At 41.6% G+C, this 27249-nt stretch overlaps 2 protein-coding genes and 4 non-coding genes across 6 annotated transcripts; 3 read left to right on the top strand and 3 right to left on the bottom strand.

The window, feature by feature from the left end:
- Positions 1-746: 746 nt before the first annotated feature.
- LOC115823948 (ribosomal protein S6 kinase beta-2-like) lies at positions 747-7604 on the bottom strand. Its single transcript, XM_030787995.1, has 15 exons — positions 7551-7604; positions 7341-7381; positions 7082-7199; positions 6878-6946; positions 6551-6698; positions 6269-6326; positions 5992-6092; positions 5668-5758; positions 4648-4738; positions 3642-3749; positions 3427-3489; positions 3173-3250; positions 2806-2907; positions 2290-2402; positions 747-974 (listed from the first exon to the last, which is right to left on the bottom strand). Exons 1-15 carry the CDS (start codon positions 7602-7604, stop codon positions 809-811), a joined length of 1401 nt encoding a protein of 466 aa, XP_030643855.1. The 3' UTR covers positions 747-808.
- Positions 7605-9314: 1710 nt separating this feature from the next.
- LOC115823795 (Ig kappa chain V-V region T1) lies at positions 9315-12455 on the top strand. The gene is made up of 3 exons (XM_075353613.1): positions 9315-9351; positions 11558-11902; positions 12322-12455. Exons 1-3 carry the CDS (start codon positions 9315-9317, stop codon positions 12453-12455), a joined length of 516 nt encoding a protein of 171 aa, XP_075209728.1.
- Positions 12456-24980: 12525 nt separating this feature from the next.
- On the top strand, positions 24981-25052 carry trnae-cuc (transfer RNA glutamic acid (anticodon CUC)). The gene has a single exon. It is a non-coding gene; the product is annotated as a tRNA-Glu (tRNA).
- A 334-nt stretch (positions 25053-25386) lies between these two features.
- Positions 25387-25459, top strand: trnak-cuu (transfer RNA lysine (anticodon CUU)). The gene has a single exon. It is a non-coding gene; the product is annotated as a tRNA-Lys (tRNA).
- A 432-nt stretch (positions 25460-25891) lies between these two features.
- Positions 25892-25964, bottom strand: trnak-uuu (transfer RNA lysine (anticodon UUU)). The gene has a single exon. It is a non-coding gene; the product is annotated as a tRNA-Lys (tRNA).
- A 339-nt stretch (positions 25965-26303) lies between these two features.
- trnat-ugu (transfer RNA threonine (anticodon UGU)) lies at positions 26304-26376 on the bottom strand. The gene has a single exon. It is a non-coding gene; the product is annotated as a tRNA-Thr (tRNA).
- Between the last annotated feature and the right edge of the window lie 873 nt (positions 26377-27249).

Raw genomic sequence — 27249 nt, 5'->3', positions numbered from 1 at the left:
TAATACTTTCTGTCTTCCGTTAAGTTCATGCATGTCTATTTTACAAATGAGTTTCCTCAACAAAATAAGTATCCACACAGTTCTTTTATACAAAACATACATGTTTGTTTGTTTGTTTGTAATACTTTCTCTCTTCCGTTAAGTTCATGCATGTCTATTTTACAAATGACTTTCCTCAACAAGATAAGTATCAGCATAACCAAGTGCGTACCACAGTGCCATATGGGAAAAGAAAAAAGGAAAAAAAAAAAAAAAACCCTTGCATTATCCAGTCACGCGTCAGAAAGACTTCACTGCTCTCAGTCTTCAGTAATACACGAGTTTAGTGAATAAATCTTTTCATGTCCACTCTCCAGCCGTAATCTGATAAATAAAAACAAAAAACTAAAAAAAACCTAAATGAAAACTAAATTAGAAGACAGTGCACCACAAAGTCTTTCCTCATGAAAGGAAGAAAGAATTAATGACTGTAATTTGCAATACAATTTATGTCATGATAAATTACAGTTTTTTTTTTTTATGAACATTCAACAGGCTGGTTAAGACCAGTAATCGTTACCGGTCAAGGCCAGTCAGCTTTGGTATTTGACAGCATTATTTCTTCTCTCTGAGGAGAAAATGAGGAGAGAGAGAGGGGGAGAGAGAGAGAGAGAGAGAGAGAGAGAGAGAGAGAGAGAGAGAGAGAGAGAGAGAGAGAGAGAAAGAGAGCGGGAAAGAGAGAGAAGATGTAACTACTGACTGAAATGCAGAAAAAAAAGAAAGCATGCGCCACCCCTGAGCAGAGTGATGTTCTGAATGATTGTCACTTTCATCTGCCACTGCGGTGTCCTTTTTGCTTTTTGTTTCGCCCAGGGGTTCTGATTGGCTGCGTGACACAGTTGGTTTCTGTGGGAAAGGGCGGGCTCTGAACAGGGGACACAATGTCTCCATCCATGCTGGTCTTGAAAGGTTCAGTCAGAGAGAATTTCAGAGGACTAAAGAGAAAGAGAGAGAAAGCAAGAGGGAGGGAGAGAGAGAGAGAGAGAGAGAGAGAGAGAGAGAAGAAAGGAAAGAAAAAGTTTGCATGTAAGAAGGAGTGACAAAAAAACAACATTTAAAAAAATATGCAGAATGTCTCACTCGTACATACATAGCAACATTTCCATTTTCCCCTGGTTCTGACCTGATGGGTGTGTGTAGTTCTGACCTGGTGTGTGTGGCTCTGACCTGATGGGTGTGTGTGTGTGGTTCTGACCTGATGGGTGTGTGTGTGTTCTCACCTGATGGGTGTGTGTGTGGTTCTGACCTGGTGGGTGTGTGTGTGTGTGAGGTTCTGACCTGATGGGTGTGTGTGTGTGGTTCTGACCTTATGGGTGTGTGTGGTTCTGACCTGATGGGTGTGTGAGGTTCTGACCTGATGGGTGGGTGTGTGTGGTTCTGACCTGATGGGTGTGTGTGTGGTTCTGACCTGGTGGGTGTGTGTGTGGTTCTGACCTGGTGGGTGTGTGTGTGTGTGAAGTTCTGACCTGATGGGTGTGTGTGTGTGGTTCTGACCTGATGGGTGTGTGTGAAGTTCTGACCTGATGGGTGTGTGTGTGTGTGTGTGTGAGGTTCTGACCTGATGGGTGTGTGTGGCTCGGACCTGATAGGTGTGTGTTCGTGTGAGGTTCTGGCCTGATGGATGTGTGTGTGGTTCTGACCTGATGGGTGTGTGTGTGTGGTTCTGATCTGATGGGTGTGTGTGTGTGTGTGGTTCTGACCTGGTGGGTGGGTGTGTGTGTGTGTGAGGTTCTGACCTGATGGGTGTGTGTGTGGTTCTGAACTGATGGGTGTGTGTGTGGTTCTGACCTGATGTGTGGGTGTGGTTCTGACCTGATGGGTGTGTGTGTGTGTGAGGTTCTGATCTGATGGGTGTGTGTGTGTGTGTCTGGTTCTGACCTTATGGGTGTGTGTGTGTGAGGTTCTGACCTGATGGGAGTGTGTGTGTGTGTGTGGTTCTGACCTGATGGGTGTGTGTGTGGTTCTGACCTGATGGGGGTGTGTGTGTGTGGTTCTGACCTGATGGGTGTGTGTGTGGGGTTCTGACCTGATGGGGGTGTGTGTTTGTGTGTGGTTCTGACCTGATGGGTGTGTGTGTGGTTCTGAACTGATGGGTGTGTGCGTGTGTGTGTGAGGTTCTGACCTGATGGGAGTGTGTGTGTGTGTGGTTCTGACCTGATGGGAGTGTGTGTGTGTGAGGTTCTGACCTGATGGGAGTGTGTGTGTGTGAGGTTCTGACCTGATGGGAGTGTGTGTGTGTGTGGTTCTGACCTGATGGGTGTGTGTGGGCTGCTGTTGTGTCTGCGGACGTGACGCGCTTTAGGCTCGAAAGAGAAGCCCTCCTTCAGACTCTCCAGCACCGACGGAGCTACATAGGTAAAGCCCTGAGAGAGAGAGAGGGAGGGAGAGAGAGGGAGGGAGAGAGAGGGAGAGGGAGAGAGAGAGAGGAAGGCAGAGAGAGGGAGGGAGAGAGAGAGATCATTGTCAAGATCATTAAGATTAAGAATTACACTGCTGTAATGGGTGTAAACAATTACACTGCTATAATGGGTGTAAACAATTACACTGCTATAATGGGTGTGATACAAAATGTGAAAAATCAATGGAAAAGCCAGAACATTGCTCAAGTGTGTGTGTGTGTGTGTGCGTGTTTGTGCGTGTGTGCATGTGTTTAGGTGCGTGTGTGTGCATGTGTTTAGGTGCGTGTGTGTGTGCGTGTGTGTCTGTGCACATGTTTGGGTGTGTGTGTGTGTGTGTGTGTGTGTGTATTAAAGAGGACCATCTCACAGCAAATGTGTTATCTGTGCTCAGGGTAGTGTCATCAGGACTGTCCACGGGCGTCTGGCGTGTGAATCGACTGTCAAACTGACTAACATCCTCTTCTGACTGCTGCAGTTTCAGAGCCCAAAGGGACAGAGAGAGAAAAGTGACAGATGGGTAAAAAAAAAAAAAAAAAGGTGAGGGGCAGAAAGTGGAACAACATTTCAAAGCACTTAAAAAAAAGACCACAAATCTCACTGCTTTAAATAAATTCCCATCAATTATATAAGATTACAAGCCATTGCACTGAGCTGAGGAATCTCTTGTTGATACAATGGCAAAGGTAAAATGTGAGAGAAAGTTGCGAGTAAAAAAAAAAAAAGTCTTGCAGTACCAAGGATGGCCTGTAGGGGGGCTCAATTCGCTTATTTAAAAGGTCGTCCCAGTTGACGTGTCTGAAAAAATGATGTTTCTAAAGAAAGAAGGAAAGAAAGAAAAAAAAAGAACGAATTTAAAAACAAACAAATAAATAACAAATGCAACAGATAAAAAAAAAAAAACAAACATAAACCATCCCGTAAATTTCATTTCTGTCTCTATGTGAACAGCAGGCACTGTATCGGGGGAAAGGCTGAGATCTCCCGGTACCTGGATGTCTGCACAGTCAGCTTTGCTGGAGCCCAGCCTCTGCGTTGGGTTCTTCTTCAGCAACTGGAGAGAGAGAGAGAGAGAGAGAGAGAGAGAGAGAGAGAGAGAGAGAGAGAGAGAGAGAGAGAGAGAGAGAGAGGTGAGGAGAAGCAGGGAGCAGAGGAGCAGTGAGAGAGGACAGGTGACGTCCTGACTGGGGGGTGGGGGGCACTCACTTTTTTGATCATGTCCCTGGCGTCCGGAGTGAGGTACGGCGGCAGGTTGAGCTTCCCCTTGAGAATTTTGTCGATGGTTTTCTTCCTGTTCTCCGCAGTGAACGGAGGCTTAAAGTGGAAAAACGGGAACAGACCACGATTCAGGTTCATGTAGATTCTCTTTAGTCTAAAACGCATCTATCACTGGTCTCCAAACAGCCTCTTTCATTTGGCTGAGAAAAACTTCTCTCCAGCTATATATGTTTAGTTTCATATAGATCCTATAGTCTATCTGTTTTTCTTTGGTTCATCTGGAAAGAGGTCAATTTACAGCAAATGGTTTTTACAAGTTTCTTTTTCTTTTAAACAGTCCATGATCAGATTTGTTGTAAATAACTCCCACTTTTTTCCCCTTTCCTCTCTCTATCTCTCTCTCTCTGTTCCTCTCTAACTGTTTCTCAGTAGCTGTCATTTGAGTCATCATTCTGTCTTTTCGTTTCTCTAGAATTCTTTCACGTCTTTTTTTTTTTTTAAACGTTCTTTTCCAAGCAGTTATGCCAGGATCACTCTACTCTAGTTATGCCACATTCTGACAGCCTTTAAATCTACACAGGATCAGATCACTACAACTGTACAGTATATACTGTTACATCTACTGACAGCCTTTAAATCCACACAGGATCAGATCACTACAACTGTACGGTATATACTGTTAAATCTACTGACAGCCTTTAAATCTACACAGGATCAGATCACTACAACTGTACAGTATATACTGTTACATCTACTGACAGCCTTTAAATCTATACAGGATCAGATCACTACAACTGTGCAGTATATACTGTTACATCTACTGACAGCCTTTAAATCTATACAGGATCAGATCACTACAACTGTATAGTATATACTGTTACTATCTATACTACCACTGAACTAATTTCTCTCTCTCTCTCTGTCAGTCTGTCTGTCTCTCTCTCTCTCTGTCTGTCTGTCTCTCTGTGTCTGTCTGTCTGTCTGTCTCTCTCACCGAGCCGGTCATCATGTCGTACATCAGGGCTCCCAGGCTCCACCAGTCCACCGCTCTGTTGTGTCCTGAGCGGGTCAGGATCTCTGGAGCCCTGTGTGACACACCAACTGTTATCTCCATACACACACACACACACACACACACACCTACAAACACACGCACACACGCATCAGTGACACCTGTCACAACACCTGTGTGTTGTCTCCGCCTACACACAAACACGCACAAACACGCACACACACGCGCGCACACACACACACACACCAATAACACCAGCTTGCCCTGTATGACAGACAAACTTTAATCTCTGTTTACACCCACTTTATATGCACACGCATACACAGATCAATAACACACACCAGTAACACACACTAGAAATACCCACAGTCTCTGAGGGTAACAATCTGACTCAGCTGCTGATCAGTGGCATCTCAGACTTTTCATTTTAAGAGTTTTGACATGCTTTAGTACACATCACTCTGTTTTACTGTCTCACCCCCTCTGTCTCCATTCAGTTAAACTGCATTCATACGGCATGGTTATCAACAGATACTCTTATACACAGACACGTTCAAAAATATCAGATGCAGTGTCCACAGTGACCTCTGCAGTCTACTGTGTGTACTAAAAACACCTGGCATCCATTCAACTATGCGTAAGACAACGTTTACTGATAAAATCACTGTAGTGTGTACACTACACAACCACTTGAATCAGAACGAGTCACTCTAACAACACATTACTCAAAACAAGCCAAAAAAAAACAAGAGCTGCTGCTTAGAGAAAACAAATAAACTATGAAGGCAACCGCCTAGAGGGACAGGAACTGTAGGAGAGGCGAACTAAACTTCTGAATGAAGTTCACCAGTCCTCTTGGAACAGAGGTTTCCTGTGAGGTCACTGAAACTCAGCATTCTTTTCACTTCTGCGTCTGTGTCTGTAACATCACCGTTCCTGCCTCTAATTCTCTCGTCACCTTGGTAACCAACCGCGGCAACCGCATCAGGAGGTTCTACTCACATGTACTCGATGGTGCCGCAGAACGTGTGAGTGACAGTCCCGTCGTGGATGGACTCCTTACACAGGCCAAAGTCAGTCAGCTTGATGTGCCCTGAAGAGAGAGGAGACAGAGCGCCATCTTTAAACAGAACAGCGATACTGTGCTCATATGCGAAGGGGTACGATATTAATGCCCTCTAGAGGCAAGGTGAAGAATTACGTATATTTCTAATTATTTGACAGACCTGTCAAATCAAGCACAATGTTACCAGTATTTTTAAAATGACTGCTTATGTTTGTTTCTGTATTTAAGAAGTACACACACACACACACACACACACACACCTTGATGGTTTAGCATAATGTTCTCTGGTTTAAGATCTCTGTAGATGATACCGTTGGCGTGGAGGTGTCCCAGGGCTAACGTTATTTCACCAAGATAAAAACTGTCAATAAAAAAAAAAACAGAGACAGAGACAGAAGCCAGTCCTCTGAGAAATGCAGTCATCAACACCTTTAAAATGCAAATTTGTGTCTGTGTCTCCTTTCTTATCTGACATAACTCTTTCTGTTATTCTAACATATTTTCATTCTTCTGTCGTTCTTTTGTCCTTTCTCTTACCACGCTGTGTCTTCCATGAAAATTCCTTCCTTCTCCAGTTGCATAAACAGTTCTCCACCTTAAAGAGGTTTAAGAAGAAAACTAAGCACTGAGAGAGACAGAGAGAGAGTCTAAATTCAGATCACCAACGCAAAACACGCTAAAGGCATATTTCAGCAGGGGTACAGCTGACATTAAGCGTCACGTTAAGAAAAATACTCGCACTCTCTCTCTCCCCCCTCTCTCTCTTACGCAGACGCTCGGACGGACACAGAAACATCCACTCTCTTCACCTCCTCTTACCACTTAGACACTCCAGGATGAGGTAGAGTTTGCCTCCGGTCTGAAAGGCATACCACAGTTCCACGATAAAAGGGTGTCTGATAGTCTCCAAGATCTCTCGCTCTGCGCGCGTGTGGGCTGTGTCCTTAGCATTGCACACTATCTTTGCCTAAGGGAAAGGGGGTGGGATGGTGGGGGGGGGGGGGGTGGGGTTTGCTTAAAAAATCTTTGAAAATTTGTCTCTTTCAGCATTAAGACCACTAATCATTTGAGGGGTATATCTACATGGAGAGCTCAAGAGCAAAGCCAAAAGCACACTTACATCCTGACTGCTGTCAATGTTCGTACCTTTTTCAAGACTTTCATGGCAAATATTTTACCAGTCTGAGCTCCCTGTACTTTCCGCACTTGAAAAACCTGAATGAAGAAAATACAGCGAGACTCTGATTGTTTAACAGTATTGAATATTCATGAACTCCAGTATAGAGGTAGTGATCAGAAAAAACAAACAAACAAACAAACAAAAACAGAAACACACACAAAAACACGCACTTTGCCATAACCTCCTTTTCCTAGTACGGTGAGAAGCTCAAAGCAGTCTGGACCAACCCTCTCACTGTCCCTGTTTACACTGGCACTAGTGAGCTCCACCTCCTCTGTAGCCAGAGTGCTGATAGAGAGAGAGAGAGAGAGCGAGAGAGAGAAAGAGAGGGTGGAGTTTTTAAAAGGAATTTACATGCAACTATCTGTGAAGACCAACTCCCTTGAGATATCCCATAGTTCACACGGTACCATCAAACGGAGCACATACTTGTCAGTATCTGCCACAGGGATATCGCCACAAACTTCATCCTATATGCACAGACACAGAAAGAAAAACCGTATAAGGCAAAGAAAGAAACGTGACGTTTATGCAAATAATCTAAATTCCGAAAAGTCATTCAACAAAAGATTGGCAAGGGCGAGGTTACAATAATCGTATAGGAACAAAAGCTTTTTTCCCCCAACTTCAAACTCTCACCTCCGCGTCACTCAGGTCCTCTGACTCCAGATCGATATCAAACACTCCCGCCATTCTAAAATAAAACAATTAAGAGAAATGAACCTTAGGAATTATGTTTATTTTCGATTATTTACATAAATGAGCGTTATCGCGAAAATGTATTTGGCTAATTACTATGTGTTTTACGCTTCAGTTGTTTCCCAACTACACCCAGAGAACTCCTGATGGTAAAATAAAGCAATTAACTAAATCTCTGCGAGCTTTATATGTTGGCATCAATGGTGAATGGTTATTCCGCTGAACCTGACACTATTTTGTGTACTGAACAACAATGCTACAAGAACGATGTTACAGGGCGTTACCACAGAAATGTGGGCGCCATACAAACCAGAAATATGTCTATCCAGAAATATGTACAGGGCGATCTGGTTCGCAGGTTGAAGCATGATACCATGAAGCACTTGACAGCGAACGTTGGACTAGACTATCACACTGAAAAGCGACAGCCAGTTTAGCTATGCATGTAATGTCCTCAGTAAGCAGAGTTTCGAATTATGATTCCGACATCTGAAGGCAAAGTGCTTCTTTCAGACCTCCGCGAGACAGCTACAGAAACCAACAATGTCGTTGTGTCGATCTTAATGAAGAAATTATTAAACTAATACATAGCTCGCCGTAATCACATCCACTCCAGCATGCATGTCACCTCATTTTAGTTTGACAGCTGGCTAGCAAAAAGTTACTTAGCCTAAGCGTATTTTCAGCACGAGTGACAAGTCCTTACCCGTTTCATTCATGTAACGAGAAGACCTTCGTACTTCTTTCGACACGAAAGTAATCTGTTTTCGTCTTTTTAGGTCTAGTAGCAACACACTAATTCTGCCTCCCTGTCCCGAGTTGAAATAGAACGCTAGAGTTGCTAGCTGTGTACAACCGGTTCTACACTTACGTCATCATGGAGCGACAAAGAGTAGACACATCTCTCTCTCTCTCTCTCTCCCTCTCTCTCTCTCTGTCTCTTAACTCATCAGCTCATTAACTCATGTCTTAACAAACACTGCCCTAATTCTAACCTTAACCCTTACAGCAGAAATGGCAAATCTGTTGACGGAAGGATAACACCTTGCAAGTGCGATGAACCACGATCAACACGATGGATTCAGTTTAAAGAATACACCGACAGATCTCATGATTTTATACTCACATTATCTGTTTTTACCCACAGTTTTGATGATTTTTGATGGGACAGTTAACGGACCGTGTGGGCCGAATATTAGTAGATTTAAATTTAGACCACCGACACGTCCACCGTTTGCAATCGTAAACCAGTCTCTACGAGATTATCTGACATTTTGAACCGTAAACTTTGGATATGTTCTCGCTAGATAGTCAGAATTTGTTTCTTTCACGAAACTAAGTCAGACAACCGTTTTGCAGGGTGAAATATAATTGTAAGAGTCACTTAGAAAATATAATATTTCATATTATAAGAAATTTCATATATTGTATTGAAGACTTAGTTTAGAATAGATTCCAGCATACATATATGAGAACGATATACTGGCATATATCTAGTTTTAGTTAGTTTCTGCTTCACACCACATGGACAAAAAAAGCCTTGCATTTAAAAAACACATTCACTGCTTTTCATCACTTTTTTTTAACCCATCCACATGAAGGCTTCAAAAAGTAAATGACGTTGAAATGTGTTGAAACTTTCCTGTGTATGCTGTCAGTGGACATAACTAATTTGAAAAATGGGCTTGTGAAACCATTACAAAAATGTCTGCCTGTCAGGACCTCAAACTCTGGTCTCCAGGTAGACAGGTGAGAAATACTTATCACTACGCATAGACATCTAAACTCTTTTTGATGGGACAGATCAATTTTTTCCAGTGTCCCACCACAAGGTGCACCAGCAGGTGGATTGGACATCCACTCTCAGTCCACGTGCTTTGTATCTTGTCATTGTTCAGATCTTTCAGTACTTTCTTAACCTCTCTATACAGACAGTCACTGGACTCTCTATGTGCTAACTCTTTGTCCAGACAGGTAATATCTACTGTTATTGTTATCTATGTTATCTATGTGTTGACTGTTAATGACTTCATACCAGCAAAACAGAAGATAGCTGCGGCCAAATTGCCAGAAGTTACGTAACACCTTACCAAGGTAAAACTGAGGTTAAAAAAAAAAAAAAGGAGGGGGGGGGGTACATAGTTGAGCGATATGAAGTTAATTTTTCTCGCTTTACTAGCAGAGCTGTGTATTTGGGAATTCAGGATTACTTGACACGTTCTTGCATCAGCGCCATCGGGTAGATTTATTTGTAGACTTTTCTTTGTAGAATTTGAGGTTGTCAGTCAACCAGTTTGAGCGAGAACAAAACCTGCTGAAACTTGACCAAAAAGGCTTTAACCTCACTACCGTTAACCGCATCCCTAATCTCAAAATTCATCTAAAATCCAACGGCGCTGGCCTACGGTACCTGACAAATGTGAACAGATGAATGTTTTTCTTTAAAACACAAACACAATGAGTTTTGCACAAACTAGTTCTTGATTCTAAGGGCATCTTTACTAATTCTATTTCAAAGACTTCCTCCAGCGGACATTAGACAATGCTGTATGATTACTCCTTTGCTAATCAAGACTTGCTATGTAGAAACTGAAGACCACTTGTTATAGAGGTGTGAAACCTGGGGAAAGAACAGTCGCCCTCTCAGTTCTTCCTGTCGCTGTGTTGATGGAGTAAAATACTCATCGTTACCAAAGGCCCCGTTTCCTGCTGCATCATCGAGAGAAAGAGACTTTGTGTTCATTTATAGTGCAGCTGAACAAAAAAGAAAGAGGAAGAATTTCTAAGGGAATATTAAGAGGAACCTTAAAAAACTTAAACTGGTCACACTGATGAGGTCTATCAGTTGTTTACGTTTTTGTTTAGAATTGTGTCAGTCCCGCTGACATCATGAGGTGTGTGGGCTAGAGCAGTGGAACATTTCTGTGGTTGCACTTCCTGTGATGGTCCAGTGTTTCACCTGAAGCGAAACTCACTGGTCATACTGTTGTGAAATGCCTTTGTTTTCAGTGATTCCAATTGTCTGTGAGTATACCATTTAAAATCGAGTTATATGTGTTTCAGTGTTTACGACAAGGTGTAACAGTTGCATACATGGGAAAATGTGAGACAATGTGTATTTTTAATGTAATGGTTGTTTTGTTGGATGTTTACATTACTCCGCTCATAGTACGAGCAGTTTAGGCACAGGTGGCAAAAGCAAAAGTAGAAATACTCTTAAAAAAAGTACTCTAAGTAGAGTTAAACTGACAACTGTTTTTGTAAAGTGTAAGTGAGTGACTATTTTACTTAATTGTTTTTTCAGGAGAGGTATTTTAACTCTACCTGGAGGTTTTTTTTTTTTTCTTTTTTCCATTTTTTTTAGCAGAAGTACATTTACTTTGGCTTTTGCTACCTCTGAGTTTAGGACATGTTGTCTTAGTAACAGTTTCTTCTGCGTATACTCTTATGCTTCTATCCAAAACTAAAGTCCCTTAGAACAGATGTTTATTAAGATCTATGCAGCTATGATTTCAGCCTGATGTACATAATGCAGATGTTTATACATAATTGATATATAAACCTAACCAAGCTTAATAACAAGTAAAACACAGTTAAAGGAGTCAAAGAGTGGATTATTCATGGATCAAATGAACTTACAACCCTATTAAACATAAAGATTACTTGTGCAGTTGGGTAATATAGCATATAGTTATTGCACTTACCGACTTCTTCCGCTGTTTGAAAGTGTAGTACGTAATGCCACCGAGTTTATTTTCATGGAAAATACAGAGAAAGGACATGTTTCACATGTTTCTTGAGTATCAAAACCATTGTTTTTAGCATATCCGCACGCTCAGAGAAGTTTGTTCATGTTGACCGAGCGTGTCTTAAAAACTCTGTTTGGATTTTGCCTCTGTCTCTCTGACGTATGTCGTGAAGCTCTGTGGTCTACTTTTTGCTCCTAGTGGTCATTACCGGGATCCCAAATGTTGTGTTCACACTTCAGCTGAAACAGATCCAGATCGGAGACTATGTGACACTGGACTGCAACATTTCTTTCCACCATGAGATTACATGGCTGAGAGTGAGGTCCGGGATGGATCCCGAAGTGGTGGTGGTCGCTGGCCTAAACAGTGATGGGCAGATGTCTACTGTTTGGAGCATGGGCAGTAACCATTTCTCAGGCTCAGTTAAGAACAGATCCATAGCTCTAATAATTAGAAATGTCTCAGAGGAAGATTTGGGCTCCTATTACTGCGTCACTAAGGACGGCAGAATGCTACAGTTTGGAAAAGGGGCACACCTATATGGTAAGGTTTCGATGTTAGTTTGCATAGATTTACTGATGCTTAACCGGAAAATCAAAACCACGCTTATCACCTCTCTACACTGTTTTTTTTACTATTCCTCTTAGTCTCTCACCCTGGATGTGAAATGGGTGATCAACACTCTCCAGTAGGTAAGGCAAATTAACTGTTGCAACCATGTGATTCAACAGAACATAAAACAAAGGCAACTCACACTTGTGCTGTTCATGTGGAGACCATTCGCCGACTTCAGCAACATTATTGTTGCATAGTGTGCCCTCTGGTGTCAAGGTCAAGTACATCGCTTTAGATTCTGATCAAGTTGACATAATGAGTAGATTGAATACAAGTTTGTGGGTGACTGTACAAGATCCATTTTTCAAATGCTGTCCGGTTACCCAGTCTTTCTGTCTCATTCACAGAAACCTTGAAGATCTCGTGTGGATCCTCTCAGTTATACCAAATATACGCTGCAGTGCTGGGCATTGGACAGCTGATGATGATTGTAGCAGTTGTAATTGTGCACATGAAGACCAAGAAAAGAAATAAAGACTGATCAAGCCTGTGTGACCAGCAGCTAAACAGGGATTATTTTAAATGTGTTTCTACTGCCATGAAATTTGCCAGGTGGAATAAGTAACTGGTTTTGAATTAAAGTAAGTTCAGTCAGGGTTTCCGCCGGGAGCTCCGGTTTCCTCCCACAGTCCAAAGATATGTAAGTCAGGTGAACTGGAGATACTAAATTGCCCCTATGTGTGAATGTGTGCGTGAATGTGTTCATCTGTATATGTCTTGCGATGGACTGGCGACCTGCCCTGGGTGTTTCCCCTCTTTTTGCCCAGTGAGCACTGGGATAGGCTCCAGCACCCCACAACCCTAATTAGGATAAGCAGCTTGGAAAATGAATGAATGAGTGAATGAATGAATAAATTCAGTTGTACATTGGCTATATACTTGGTTCGTATTCTGCCTGTCTTGGAAGTCAGTTTAGATAAAAGTGTCTGATAAATGAACAAATGTAATGTAAATGCCAGGTTATGTATACTGGAGGTGTTACACGATCCTAACATGTCTTCAATAATGTGTTAATTTTGTTCATGTTTTCATAAACAATTTAGTTTCATAAACACTTCGGTAAGGGTGATCAGTTTTGCCATCCTTTTCTTATTAGAAGGGTGGTGACATTTTGGTATGGACTTTGAAATCAGGGATTTTTTTAAACTACAAGTGGAACATCTTCCTTGCCTGTTTATTAATTAGAGAACAGTGCTTTAGCTTTACTTAATACTAATAAATAATTTATTACATGGTGAATTAGCCTGTGTGTACATGTTATTGACATTCACATCAGACATCAGTTTAACTACCTTCTCCGGCATACATTTCAGTTATACAAATTCATAAATCAAGCACAGCTAGAAAACCAGGCTTACAGCGGTAAAGTCATTCACGCTAGCTCAAACAGGAACAGAGCACATTTTGTCTGAGCTATCGATTCCCATGGTCCGAGTGCGGCTTGTTTTAGAGGTGAAATTCACAGTTTTCCTCAGCTGTAGAAATTCATGGTATAAACCTATTACAGTCAGCACTTAATGCTATTTTTAATGTTCTGTGGGAGAGAATTCTCAGCCTGTGCCAGATATGGCGAAGAATCCAACCACACTGTTCACTTACTTTTAAAATGAATAATCAAAGTCTTCAGAGTCTGATGCAGTATACGTTTATTGCATGAACTCAGTGCAGCATACAACAAACGGAGCCGGTCCCGAGAGTGGCTGACGCATTCTCACAAAGCACCGATTTTTATACATATTCTCTCCGAAATAAAAGATACATCTTACCTCATCTCTTTGTAGTGGGGCGCCTCTGCCGGCCCAGCCTCACAGATTCCTTCTCAACTCTGATTTACGTCACATCATTATTTCTTATTTTCCTTTTACATCTAGCATACGCTGTCACCAATATGTACTGCCCTGCTCATTAGTGGAATAAGACGTACCATGAAACCTTGAACGTTTCACCCTCTACATGTGGTGTTATAAGGACTACAACACTCTGGCAGAGGCTCCTTCCTTATCTCACATGCGGCCCCTAAAGGGCCTCACAGGCCTCTTTTTTTTTTAACACAGGGAACTATCGTATAGTTATAACTAGTTATAACTTTTAACATAAATGTTTACATTGATTCTCCCCTGTAAAAATGAATATATTATCGTTACATTGGTTATCATGATTGCTACAATGATTATCTTAGGGAGCATATTATTTCTCCAACAGTTCTCTGGCTTGCTCCCCAGGAGGAGCTGGTGGATGTGGCCGGGAAAAGGGATGTCTGGGCTACCCTCCTCAGCCTGCTGCCACCGCAACCCGGTCCCGGACAAGCGGTAGAAAATGATGATGATGATGACTTATTTCAAACGTACTCTGCCCTCTTGTCCGCAAAACGTTACAGATCCAAAGCCCTGGCACAAAACGTTTCCAGTAGACATTAGCCCACTTTATATTTTAGCAGAGAGCACCTTTCTGAGCTGAGTCGCTAACGTTATGACGTAGCCTGATTGACATTCACGCAGGACATTCAGTGGTTCCTCGCAAGACAATCACAAGGCCCATGAGGCGCTTCTCCGCATAAAATACATATTTTGTTTTATGTACTATTAGTGACAGAGTTTTTGAACTGACCAAGGGTTTTATTGTCATTGAAAATAGTACTCATTTTAATAGTTTAGTATTATTTCTACACAACAACAACAACAAGAAACGTGTCAAGTCACAACCATAACTGAGAAATCAAAAGTGTGAGTACCTATTGAAGAGTCCCCACTAATAATAGACTATAATAGGAAGTGGTCGAAACCACACCATCGACAACTTTATGAAGTGTTACTTGTCGCGTTCGTTGTGGGAACGTGCGTAAACCACAATTTGGGTGTAGCAAAAGTCAGTTATCACCATAAACAAGGCAGAGCATCACTTCTCTGCAGAGAATTACAACAGTTCTCTTATAGTCTGCTCACGGTCGATAGAACAAGACTAGTTTCTCCGACTGTCTGAATGCAGTTTTGACTCTATGGCAGACTAACAAGTCACCGTTATAGGCCTACCTGGTCTTAGTGAATAAAAAGGTGTTTTACTAGATTTTATTGAAAACCGTTTCCTCATGGCTTCTTTATTTCTTGGATCATCGTGGATTCTTCCATTTCGTCTTGTACTTCTCTACGGTAAGATTTGTCAGTACGGCTTGAGTATTGCATGGTCACATGCACACAGCCATACGCATTTTACATTATGATTTAGCTTTAATCGACTTTTGGACTTGTTTCGCTTTACATAAGAGATACGCTCTCATCCATGTGTAACAATCAGCTATCGAAATATCGATTACCACTAATGTGTGTGTGTGATTGACGTCTCTTTTTAACTGCGGCCGTTCAGGTCCCCCACAGAATCCCTGAGATTTTTTTTCCGCCTCCGTCCTCCCTCCCGCCACAGCCGCGTTTCCTTTTAGGGGGGCTCGTGCCCTCGAAGCATTTGAAAAGGTCTATCTGTTTTATGTTAATAAATCATGCGAATTAACCCAGTATGCTTGACTAATTGTCTGTTATACAGTTCGAAATGCCGTGCAAATTCGATCAGGAGCGGGGCCAGAGGGAAAGCTTCGAGGGCACGAGCCCCCCCCACCCCGGGTGCCACCCAAAGATCCTAGCCCATGATTAGCCATGGATCAATTCGAAGCCTTGACCAGCACCCTGGAATGAGTCAGTGCTCCACTTGAGACCCCACAGTCAAAAACGTTTAGAATCGCCACTGAATCCGAGTGTTATTTGACCACGTGAAACAGGCCTATTTTACGTGCATGCAGGGGCGGCACCAGAGATCTTCTTTTGCTGGTGCTATGGGGTTGCTTGACTTTTCATTGGCTGTGCCCTGAAATGTAGAGTTTCCCATTAATGTGCGTGTCGCCACACTTTATCTTGTACTGCAACACCCCCGACGCACACGTACACACGCGCGCGGATACTTAGTTTTTTTTTTTTGGCAAGAGTACTTCTCCTTTTACTTTTGCCACCTTTGCTTGGAGACTGCACCAAATGTTCACTGAGAAGCTAAATCATTTAGGAACTTTTTTGGCTTGACTGTAAACAATAGGCCTTGTGTTAAATTACGGAGACTCTACAAGTAATTTTTTTACTCAATGTTTACTTAGAATATCAATTGTAGTCACTAAACTAGCATGGAGACAGACATTTTTTCATGTCGCAATCGAATAACTGTCTATGTAAGGGGCCTGTTTCAAGTGAAATTTATTTACTTAATTACTTTGCTGATGTTTTGCTTATTTCTAAGTGGGAGAGATCTGTTTCAGTTGATCCTGGTCTCCGCCTACGTTCACATGTATACTGTCTGGTATTGTTTTCTCTCCTCTCACAGCGTCACTACTTCCAAGTCTCACCCTCACCGTGAATTTGAACAAACCCGCTACTCTCTCTTGTAAAAGGGAGTGTTCTGGTGTCATTGGATGGACGTTCAAAGAGAGGTTCGTGGTCGCTGTGTGTCGCCAGGGGGGATGCCGTGAAGGCAAGGGCTTTGAAAACCGAGCGAAGATTTCCGTCGAACATTCAGGAGACGTAACCCTCACTTTAGATCCTGTTGTGTACAACGACAAGGGCTGGTACACATGCGCTTGTGACGACATGGCTGTATGTGACATTCGCCTTAATGTGATTGGTATGTCAAATATTATATATATATATATATATATTTGTATCACTATATTATTTTGAACTTGTGTAAACAGGGTGGATGTGTGAGCGAAGTAAGTCCATTGTATGTGACAGAGTATGTTTTTTATTCACCCAGTTCCCTCCCCAGTAAAGGCAATAACAGGGAAAAAAGTGAATCTTCCATGCAACGCAGACACAGAAAAACATTCACCAGATGCTAATATTTACATTTTGTGGGAAAAAGATGGACAACAAGTGGCGCAGGCCCGAGATGGAAATTCCACATTCGGTACGGATTTAGAGAGAAGAATTTCCGTGTCAACCACGAGTTATAGAGACGGTGATCTTTCGCTGACCATCAACGAAGTCCGTCCATCAGATAGTGGGTTATATCGCTGCTATTACCTGAAGGCCGGCAAGAAGACCAGCGGCCACCCCGAGGCTGTTGAACTGTCCGTTGAAGATACATTTTCTCACGAATGTGAAGTCATTCCATAGTCTTGTCACTAGAGGGAGACACAGCCTGAACAGTTCAACAGTCTGCTTAAACTGAACCAGCTTCATACTCAGAGCACCCACGTGATCATATCAACGTTCCTTTACGATGCTTTAGTGCCTTTGTATTAGTATATATCAAACAAGAGCCCTTAGGTTTTCCCTGTGCTCTAAAATATAAACTTAGCACAGAATAACTACCCTCATGATCCTCTCTCTGTGTTTACCACAGGTGGAGACCAGCGTTCATCCGGGGAGTCATCTAGTCGCCTTGTCTTCCCTACACTGTTTGGATGCTCATTAGTCTTATTGTTCATTTGATCTTGGTCCTCTGACAAGGACGGGTCATGGTGTGAACAGAGATGCTGTGGTGTGGTATCGCCTGACACAGGTTTAGTGCCTGTGTTTCCTCCTGTAGTCTTTATGTGAGTGATTTCAGAGTGACATCTGTTGCATTTTTTTCAAAGATGGGAAAAGTAAAAGTAGAAGCTCTTTTGCTAAAAATAATAAATAAATAAAAATTACTCTAGGTAGAGTTAAAATATCCCTCCTAAAAAAAATGTTTAAGTAAGATTAAAATAGTCGCTCACTTACACTTTACAAAACAGGTTGTCAGTTTATCTCTACTTAGTTCTTTTTTTTTTTTTTTTTAGCAAGAGTACTTCTACTTTTACTTTTGCTGTCCCTGGCGTTTTTCAGTGTGATGAAAGATGGCCTGTGAAATACGCTCGTCCTCCTGGGGTGGTAATGTAATAACTTGATGCCTTTTTGCTGAAGGTACACAAGTGCCCTTCTCAGACCGCAAGTATAAAAACAAATTCTCTGTGAGCACTACCAGTGCTTTTTTTTTTTTTTTACCGCTCATTATCGTTTGTGTGTCATATCAGATTTATCGCATTTCAGCACCCAGTCAACTGGCTTACCCTGGAGGGCTCTTTTGCATATATAGGCCTTGTGTCGGCCCAGTCTGGCCCAAATCCCCTATAAACAGTTCCATAGACCCTGGATCGGCCCTCTGGCCCAAATCCCCAGTAAACAGTGCCATAGGCTGTGTCCGAAATGGCATACTAGCGTACTGCATACTGCATACTAGCCTACTGCATACTAGCCTAGTATACACTGCATACTGCACACTACTCCACATGCTAGTATACAGTATGGTACGCAAAAATGAGAACTTTCAAAAAAACTTTTATTTTCCACGTACTGCATACTACTTACTACTTTTACGTCACAATTAGTATGCGAGTAGTATGTAGTATGCCATTTTGGACACAGCCACAGACCCTGCTCTGGCGCTCTCTGACCCATATGCCACACGTGTGTGTGAGCTCTGAGGTTTAATGTAAGTCAGTGGGCCGCACTGAAACTAATGAAGTTTCCTTAGGCAAGTACTCTTCACTGAATTTATGTCAAAGGAGCTGCCGTTGATACGGTCAATATAGTTCAGACACTCTCAAACGTGTTCAACCACTGATGTTTGGAAATTTTTTTTTTTTTTTACAATTTCATGAAAAGGATGTCCCCTCTGATCACGGAGTCGATTGACAACGGGAAGAGAAACTCAGCTGTCAACCAAATGGTTTGAATGATTTTGGAAATTTTTTCACATGTGTTCTCAGGCACTCTCAGAGACAACCTCCTCCACCAATGAGAAAAACATCGCCATCGATCGCTCCAAACTTACTGATATACTCAATCCAGTGTCTAACAGAGGGATTCTACTGTAAAGACACAAGCAGAATAATAATAAGTTAACAGAAAGATCAAATAATGTAGCCTTGTTTCATTTTGCATATTATCACACAGTTTATGTACGACCTTGAGGTCATTTGTTTGCAGGTTATATTCGTCTTACTTTCTTTTTGTCATTATTTGTTTGTGTACAATAAATCTTATGTGTTACATAATTTATGTAGTGGTCATGTCTTGAGCTGCAAAATGCCAAATACCCAGAAAAGCAGCCATGGACACTGTGAAATGACGTTTCTTTCCAAATTGTGAATTCAATTGCAGAGCCTAGGAAAGAGAGGCACACACAGTGAAAGATTTTAACGGTATTACCTATCTTTTTGTAACGAGAAAATAAACGCTTTTTGTGAGGAGTACATGATTAATTCGAGAACAATGAGAGCTGACAGTACATGTGGACTCTCGACACTAGAACCGCTATTGTCCTCCAGCTTCCATCAGTGGCAAAATCAAGATATGAAAGGATAATTAACTTTACTCTTCAGAAACAGCTAAACAGTTTGCAAAAGTTGGAACTTAAACCACAAGGTACTACCCGTTTCCTCCACCTTATTTAAAGCATACAATTCATATTTGACAAAAAGTAAACTGCTACAGTTTAAAGTTGTAACCAAGTCGGGACATCTGTGTAGCTATAACAAATTACTAAATTAAATTGTGAGATTATTGGATGGTTTTACATTGTAAACATTATTTTAGCTGTGAGTCACAGAGTGTGACCATGTCTGAGTGGTTTTTACACACACTCACACTGCGGTGCTCTTTGTGTGAGTATGATAATGCAAATCAAAGCTACAATACCGACCTGTCTCTCCACTGGACACAACGCCACTGTTATCAGTCACGCACTGTCTCAGCAAGTCAAGAGTCAAGTTTAATAATCTAGTGTTATATATAATAGTAATGTTTCGAATTGTATATTTTATTTGCATTGTATCTGTAATATCATTGCTAAAATTATTTTAAATGTCGATTTTGTCTTGTTTACAAAACTGTGTAACCAATCAAAACTCAGGTTAGGGGTCAGTATGGAAAAAGGAAGCGATCGCTCGTGAGGAGTTCAAACCACGGAGAGACGAGGGTGTGTTCGGTAGGGTGGAGAGGAGTAAGCACGTAGTTACCAAGTGTCTGGCATATTACATTAATATAAGTATTAATCTAGTTTATGTGCTTGCAGAGAGGACTCGGTAACTAAATAGCTACACTTTGGCGAGAAGTGTAAGTGCTGTTTCCGCTTCTACGCTTTTCAGGCTGACACTTTCAGAAAGTTAGTTTCTTAAGATAGCCACCTAGCATAATGTGTGACCACTCTGGATAACTTAGCTGTCAGCGCGTCAACTAACACAATTATCAAACGCAGCTGAGCCCTGTGGAGAACACATTAGGAGCTTAGTGGACAACCCAGATAGCGCTTTGAGAAGACTTCCTCTGGCGACTTTGGAGCTCCGCAGTTCTGACCGCTGGCTCGCCTGTTACTCTATCGAGCTCTTCCTCACCCGCGCCGCTCTCTTGGTACCGTAGTTTGAGTGACTGAGCTTGAGTCAAGTCGGCCTTTTGCTGCAGTCAGGCCTGCAACGTGGGGTGGGTTTTTCTTTTTCATGCCGGCTTTATTAGTTGTAATATCATGTGAATAATGTTCATTGCACATAAGCATACGTGAATGTATGGACTCTTTGTATTTGGAAGATATGATCTGTGAGGTGCATTGCAGAGTTTTTGGTTGTACTTATTTTTCAACATAGCACTGGGATAGTCTTGTTTCGTATTGGAGACTAATATTTGATTTTTAATCTGAATTATTTTATTTCACTGAAACTCAGGTAAATGTAATAATAATGCTTTTTTGTTCTTCAGTAATCTTTGTGTTTATTGTAGAATAAGAACAGGTAATAGAGTTAAATACAAACAACTTCATAGACAGACATTGACATACATTTAGTACCTTAGATAAATAAGGCATCTTATTAATAACTTTGTCAAATCAATTTATTCATTTGAATTTATGATTTATATAAGGCCAGAGTAAATCAATAGATCTGAGAATAAGCTCTTTTGTCTTGTCGTACTGTTCTCGTAAAGTGTTTTTGTCTTTCACTTCCGCAGACATCCTTTGCCTTTCTGTCAGACATCTGCAGCCGTGTCTTACAAGTTTCAACGGAATGTCGATGAAAATTAGCGACCAAATCAGGACGACTCAGTCCACGCTGCTGATACGTCTTGTGTTTCTCTCTGGTATAGTATTTTGGCAGTTCTCATGGATATATAGATAACGGTGGAAAAGTGCATAACATGGTACTAAAAGTAGGATTATAATGTACAAGTATGATTCTTGAAGTTTGTAGATTAACAAATTAAGAATCACACGCTTGGCAAATAAAAAGTAAGCGGAAAATGCAACAGACTGGAACTTGCCCCCTAAAAATCTTCCGTAATGATTGTTTACTCATTCTGATCAGCGTCCTCTCTCTTTTTGTAGTGGTTCTTACGGTGTCGTCTTCAAGTTTCCAGCGTGTTTCGGTTACGGTAAACAAACCCGCTACTCTGCCTTGCCTGAAATCGTGTTCCGGTGAGGTTAAATGGATGACTGCCACGCCTCCTCAAGTACTGGTTGTACAATGTCACAGAGAGACCTGTACTGAGGGAAATGGATTTAAAAACAGAGCAAAACTCGTGCTCGAAAACATCAGAGGGGGAAATCTCTCCCTCACCCTAAATCCAGCCGTATACAACGACAAAGGCGGGTTTGTGTGCAGCTGTGATAGAGACGCTATCTGCGATGTTCGCCTTGAAGTTCTGGGTGGGTTTTCTGTTTTATTGTACACATTAACGGACCTGTTCAAAGTGTCCCGTCTTTTATTTCGCTCACAGCTGGATTGCAGTAAAACATGCTCGTCTTGTCTTTTCCTCGTCCGCAGTCCCGACTACAGTCAACGCGCCCGTCGGCGAGAGTGTAGTTCTTCACTGCTACGCGCACACAAACAGGCACATCTCAGACAGTGCTATCAGCGTTCTTTGGAAAAAAGACAATCGGCAAGTACTGAAAGTCGATAACGGAGTCGCAGCTGATGGTCCAGGTTTTGAGGGAAGGGTGTCCGTCTCTAATGACAATTACAGAAATGGCGACCTCTCTCTCACCATCTCCCAAGTCCGTCCAGGAGACATTGGCTTGTACCGGTGCTACAACAGAGAAGGAAAGATTGAAGAGGAAGGACATCCTGAGGCAGTCACCCTTAATGTTGAAGGTCAGTTATACTGTACGCAGGGAATATTTTTATGCAAATAAACACTGGCAAACATGTCTACGGAAAGCAATTGATGGTGCTTTGTTTTAACCCCAACAAAAAGCTGTAAAGATGTTAGAGGTACGAGTAACTTTCAGCTTCTGTAACCACGACCAAAACAGTGAAGGAACGCAAGGACAAGAACTCTGGGTTTTTGTTTTTTTTTGTATTCATTTCTTTTTATTTATGTGACCTTGATGTAACCAGGCTTGTTGTATTGACAATTAATCAACGTTTGGAACCTAAACGAACGTTCGCTCTCTGTTCAGCTCAGCACGTGACCCGTACTGTGGAGGCTGGACAGTCTCTCCGTATAAATCTGCGCATCTCTGACCCGGTGGTGGTGATCTTCCAGAGGGAATCCGCCGGTTCCGGCTCAGAGGCCGTGTCAGTGTGCGCTGTGGAGAGCGGCTCGGCTCGCTGCAGCTCCGATTACAGCAGTAGAGCGTCGGTCGCGAACAACGTCGTTGTTCTGGACAAAGTCAGCTCCTCGGATAGTGGAGTGTTTATGGTGAAAGACAGTAAGACCCACGGTATCATCGGTACCTTCAGCATCACTGTGGTGAAAGGTATGGTTTATCGAAATTCTTTCATTTTACACAGCGTTATTCGTTAACAGTACACAAGGAACTAACGGATCACAGTTTTGTCATTTAATAGGATGTAATCATAAAACTTACTCAACAACCACAAATTTCAGTGAGGTGAAAATCATAACACATTTTCGAGAATATCTTTGTCTGTTTTGTTTTAGATGAGCCTCAGGACAAACTTTATTTTTGGTTTTTGTTACTGCTGGTGCTGGTACCTCTGGGAGGTGCTCTTTGGTGGTTCTGCAAAGGAAGACAAAGAAAACAGAATGAAAGGCAAGGTTTGTCATCCATCTCGGGGGCTTCGGAGCCAGAGGCAGCTTCGGCGAATGAACCGCTCACGATTCCGATGACAGAGACCAACCCCCCTCCAGACGCCTCGTTTGTACGGGCACTCGAGAAAGATGATGATGAGCACCTCTCTGTTCCCTTGACCGAAACCGGATTTCGTTCACCCCATCCATGGAAAGATGACTAACGTAGTTATTTAAACCCAGAGGCTGGAACTCTGCATCGTATGCTCACGACCTTGCTGTACACAGGACAGCTGTGAATGTGGGATTTAGTGTCACGATCCACACAATTTACTCTTTATGTCTCAAGCAGCTTCCCTTTCATTGTTTGTTTCAAATGAATTCATTTCTAAGGCATTGTTTACATTTGGAAGATCTGGGTCCAAATATTACATCTTCTTTTACAACTAACTCCTACACAAAAGTATAATCCTGTTTATCTGTGAAAACAACTGGGAAGACTGTTTGGGTGCTGTCCTAAGAATTTAGCCTTATGTTCCTATTTAAGGATAAAATTGCTTTAACTGTGAACAAAGAGATGAAATCTTTTACAGACACCCATTGGAACAGTTCTACCTCTGACAAGCATTCACCATTCTATTTGAAAACTGTCAGCGCTTTATATACTAACAGGCGTTTTAAAGATGTAAATTATTACTAGAGTTTAGTTGGCCAGTAGCTTGTTAAGTTGTGTTCATTTTAGGCATTTCACTAAAGGGGGCAAAAAAGCAAGCAAACGAAGACATTTTGACTGTCAGGGGAACAACTGTCATAAATCCAGGCTGTCATAAATCAGGATCAAACTGTCATAAATCAGGATCAACTCGAACCCCATTCCACTATTTACTTTCGTCTGTTTCACGGCACTTTATATGAAGCACTTTGGGAGTAAATTATTTTTAAAAAAAAAAACCCTCCCACCCACTCCCCCAAATATAAAACTTGGTTTCATAATCTTTGGTTGTCATTGTCGTCACTGTCGTCTCACATACTGTGACTCATTTATATGTGATTTGTGTGTAGGTGGGTGAGAAAGTATCTGTATATTAAAAATCCCATTGTTGTATTTCTCTGTACATTCCTATTCTCACCTCAGAACAGAGACAATATTGGTGCAATATCGAGCGACCTCAAAAAAATTGTTTTAATCGAACAAGAATTGATTTTGTTAACAAGTACAAATCAAACCACTTTGAAGATTAAGTAGACACTGTGTCAGTGTTGTATCACTCAGCTCACAACACGCAGTAATCCATGATGCAGCGAAGTGATTGGTTATGGAGTAATATTATTTTAATGGCTGAAAGTCTCTAAACTGAAGCTAAACAGTAAGGCCCTGCTGAGGGCGATGACCTGCCTGTCACCTAATGTGTGTCCTTCTCATCCACAGCAACGCTTTATGTTGGTTTCTTAAGGAGATGCTAATATTGGGCTGCCCAACTCCACTGTACAGTTAAGAACTGCTTATCTCACTCAAGCAATCTAATGCTACGTCTAGTCAGTTTCCAAACCCTCTCGTGTCATGTTTCATCCCAACCCCCAAAACATTCTCAGTCAAGTGTCATATATACTAAGAACCCCCCCCCTCCCCTCCCCTGAAACCTCTCTCAGAACACCCCAAGTCTTGTCACATGGCCCATAGTAAATGAATTGAACTGGGGTGTTGTACAGAACTGGGTTGGAGTTGGTGTGAGTGTGGATAAGCTGAAGTATGGGGGTTGGGCATAAGCTTGTGTATATACATTTGTCATTAAGATACACACAGCAGTCCTGTGTAGGTATATGCATGTTGCAGTCCTAGCATTCCCAAGGATATCGTGATCAGTAATGTGACTTAATTTAGACAATTGTGCCTTACTCTTATAATTTAATTTGGTGTAAACGTATGTTGGCTCAGTCATTATGTCTATCCTTGAAAGATAGATCAGGACAATTGTGCTATCACGTCCCTGGTGGTCTAGTGGTTAGGATTCGGCGCTCTCACCGCCGCGGCCCGGGTTCGATTCCCGGTCAGGGAATGCACTTTTTAAAGTCGCGTTTAAAAAAATTGTTTCGTTTCTTTTTCATACATCAATGCAGATAATATTTTTTTCAATACGTAGAAAGAGGTGTCGTACCAGTTAACGTTTTCATGATTTACGTCTATTTTGTTTGTTTGTTTTGTGAAAGTGGCTTAGACTTTATTGTATGGCACAAGTATGATGTCTAGACTAGACTTGTAATCAAAGTTTAAAGGGTCAGAAGACTACCACCATATAAATGGGATAAAAGGGTATATTTAGGAGATATTGAAATGGATCAGGTGTCGTGTAGGAGATTTGATGAAGTAACATATAAAATCGTGTAATTATAGCCCGGCTAGCTCAGTCGGTAGAGCATGAGACTCTTAATCTCAGGGTCGTGGGTTCGAGCCCCACGTTGGGCGCATAACGTTTTCTGTGCTTGTTCCACTGAGGTGCCAAGTTCAGCAGACTGAACTACCAGGCAAGTTTTGAGGAAGCGTTGTTCAGTGTCCGGCCTAACTATCGCAAAAGGGAACGCCACTTGAACTTTATTGTCATCCCAACCCACGTACTGGCATGTGCAAGAGGACAAGTGAAGCAGAAGAATATGATAACAACAACAAATACAGTTCATATACAATTTTGTAAAAGAAACAGATGTTCTGGTTTATAGTGTATAACAGGTTTATAGTATGGTGTTTTAATGGTATTAAAATAGGTGTGGTGCATTCTAGGTAGTGAACCTTTCTTTACTTTTGGCAGTGAGCTAAAATATTGTCGTAGAGGACTAAGAGCTTTCATTCTGCACACAATACCTTCAATTCATCAACCTGCGGCGGCAAGAAAAAAACTGTCGCCCGAACAGGGACTTGAACCCTGGACCCTCAGATTAAAAGTCTGATGCTCTACCGACTGAGCTATCCGGGCTCTTCCAAACGGTGCATGACTACCCCAGTTGTTTTTGATATACTACGATAAAACTGTACCATGAAACTACACGTTACAAGATATTCCATGTCTTTTGTCACTCGTATATCAGTGCCTTTGTGTACAATCGTTCTGAGTGTAAGACTACTCATGAGTTAAAGAGGTTTTCTGATCACCACTGTTGTGAACCTGCCGGAGACACAATAAGTAGCCATTGCGTGTTGTACAGGTAAACACAGTTTACCTGTACAACACGCATACATCGGTGCTTTTGCAATTGTGACAGATTACAATTTTGTTTTCCAGACAAGTTTATATGGATCTCAACTAAAACGAGTCAGGCCCCAGCGAGATTTGAACTCGCGACCCCTGGTTTACAAGACCAGTGCTCTAACCCCTGAGCTATGGAGCCAGGTTACAACGACAAGCTTGCAGTTAAGTTTTTATCCATATTATAAATACAAACACAACCGTACATTTCTGCACATTCACGACAGGATACGTGAACACAAGATTCACAGTTAGCATTGGATTACAAAGTCACTGAAAACTATAACAGGAGCATAGCACAGTGTAAATCGGTTAGTGATGGTACGATGGTAAAAGTACAGATACATTTAAATAAAACTTTACTGTAACATGAATTATTTTATCATTGAATAACTCGCGCTGAAACTTACCTCGAAGCTTTGAATATGTGATAAGAAGAGACCGCTTTAAAGTGGAAATCATGATGGCTCAAAGATTTTCAAACTCTCAAGACGTTTGTCCAGTAGGAGGTGCTGTTGGAGAAGGAATTTAGTGCACTAACGCTCTTTTTGGCATCACTATCCACCCTCTGCATTTCGAAGACAGTTGAATTTGTTCTATTATACTCTTCATATCAAGCTTTTCAGACGTTCCCGATGAAGACTATTAATGTATTAATCCCATAACGTGCATGTCTTGCACCAAATTAAAAAGCAAACAAAGTTTAACATACGTATATAGGCTACATATTATTTTTGGTTTTAATGCGTTCTACCTTTTTTAATCTCTCATTTTTCTGAGATATTTTATCTGTTAATTTGTGAAGCACTTTGAATTACTAATGTGTATGAATTGTGCTATATAAATAAATGTGCCTCGCTTTACAGTGCCTTGCTTTTCATTGGTAAATGAGTTTTTCGCATCACACTGAGATATAGTCTGAATTTCAGATGACAGGGCATATTGCATTTTAGTCTTGTCCAGGAGGGGACATATTACATGCGAACAAACTGAGTGCAATACGCAGTAATTACAT

Source organism: Chanos chanos, chromosome 11, assembly GCF_902362185.1.
Source record: "Chanos chanos chromosome 11, fChaCha1.1, whole genome shotgun sequence".
Taxonomy (NCBI): Eukaryota; Metazoa; Chordata; class Actinopteri; order Gonorynchiformes; family Chanidae; genus Chanos; species Chanos chanos.
Note: the sequence above shows the minus strand (reverse complement) of the source record. Positions and strands in the feature narration are given on the sequence as shown.

Excerpts from the sequence above, each read along its gene's own strand:
- LOC115823948 (XM_030787995.1), bottom strand. The coding sequence starts at position 7,604 with ATGGCGGGAGTGTTTGATATCGATCTGGAGTCAGAGGACCTGAGTGAC. Across the intron at positions 6,947-7,081 it reads GAAAAGGAGGTTATGGCAAA|GTTTTTCAAGTGCGGAAAGT; the intron begins GTGCGTGTTTTT and ends TTCTTCATTCAG. Across the intron at positions 975-2,289 it reads AGCCCACACACACCCATCAG|TCCTCTGAAATTCTCTCTGA; the intron begins GTCAGAACCACA and ends CTTTCTCTTTAG.
- LOC115823795 (XM_075353613.1), top strand. The coding sequence starts at position 9,315 with ATGTCTGCCTGTCAGGACCTCAAACTCTGGTCTCCAG. Across the intron at positions 9,352-11,557 it reads CCTCAAACTCTGGTCTCCAG|TGGTCATTACCGGGATCCCA; the intron begins GTAGACAGGTGA and ends TTTTGCTCCTAG. Across the intron at positions 11,903-12,321 it reads AAAAGGGGCACACCTATATG|AAACCTTGAAGATCTCGTGT; the intron begins GTAAGGTTTCGA and ends TCTCATTCACAG.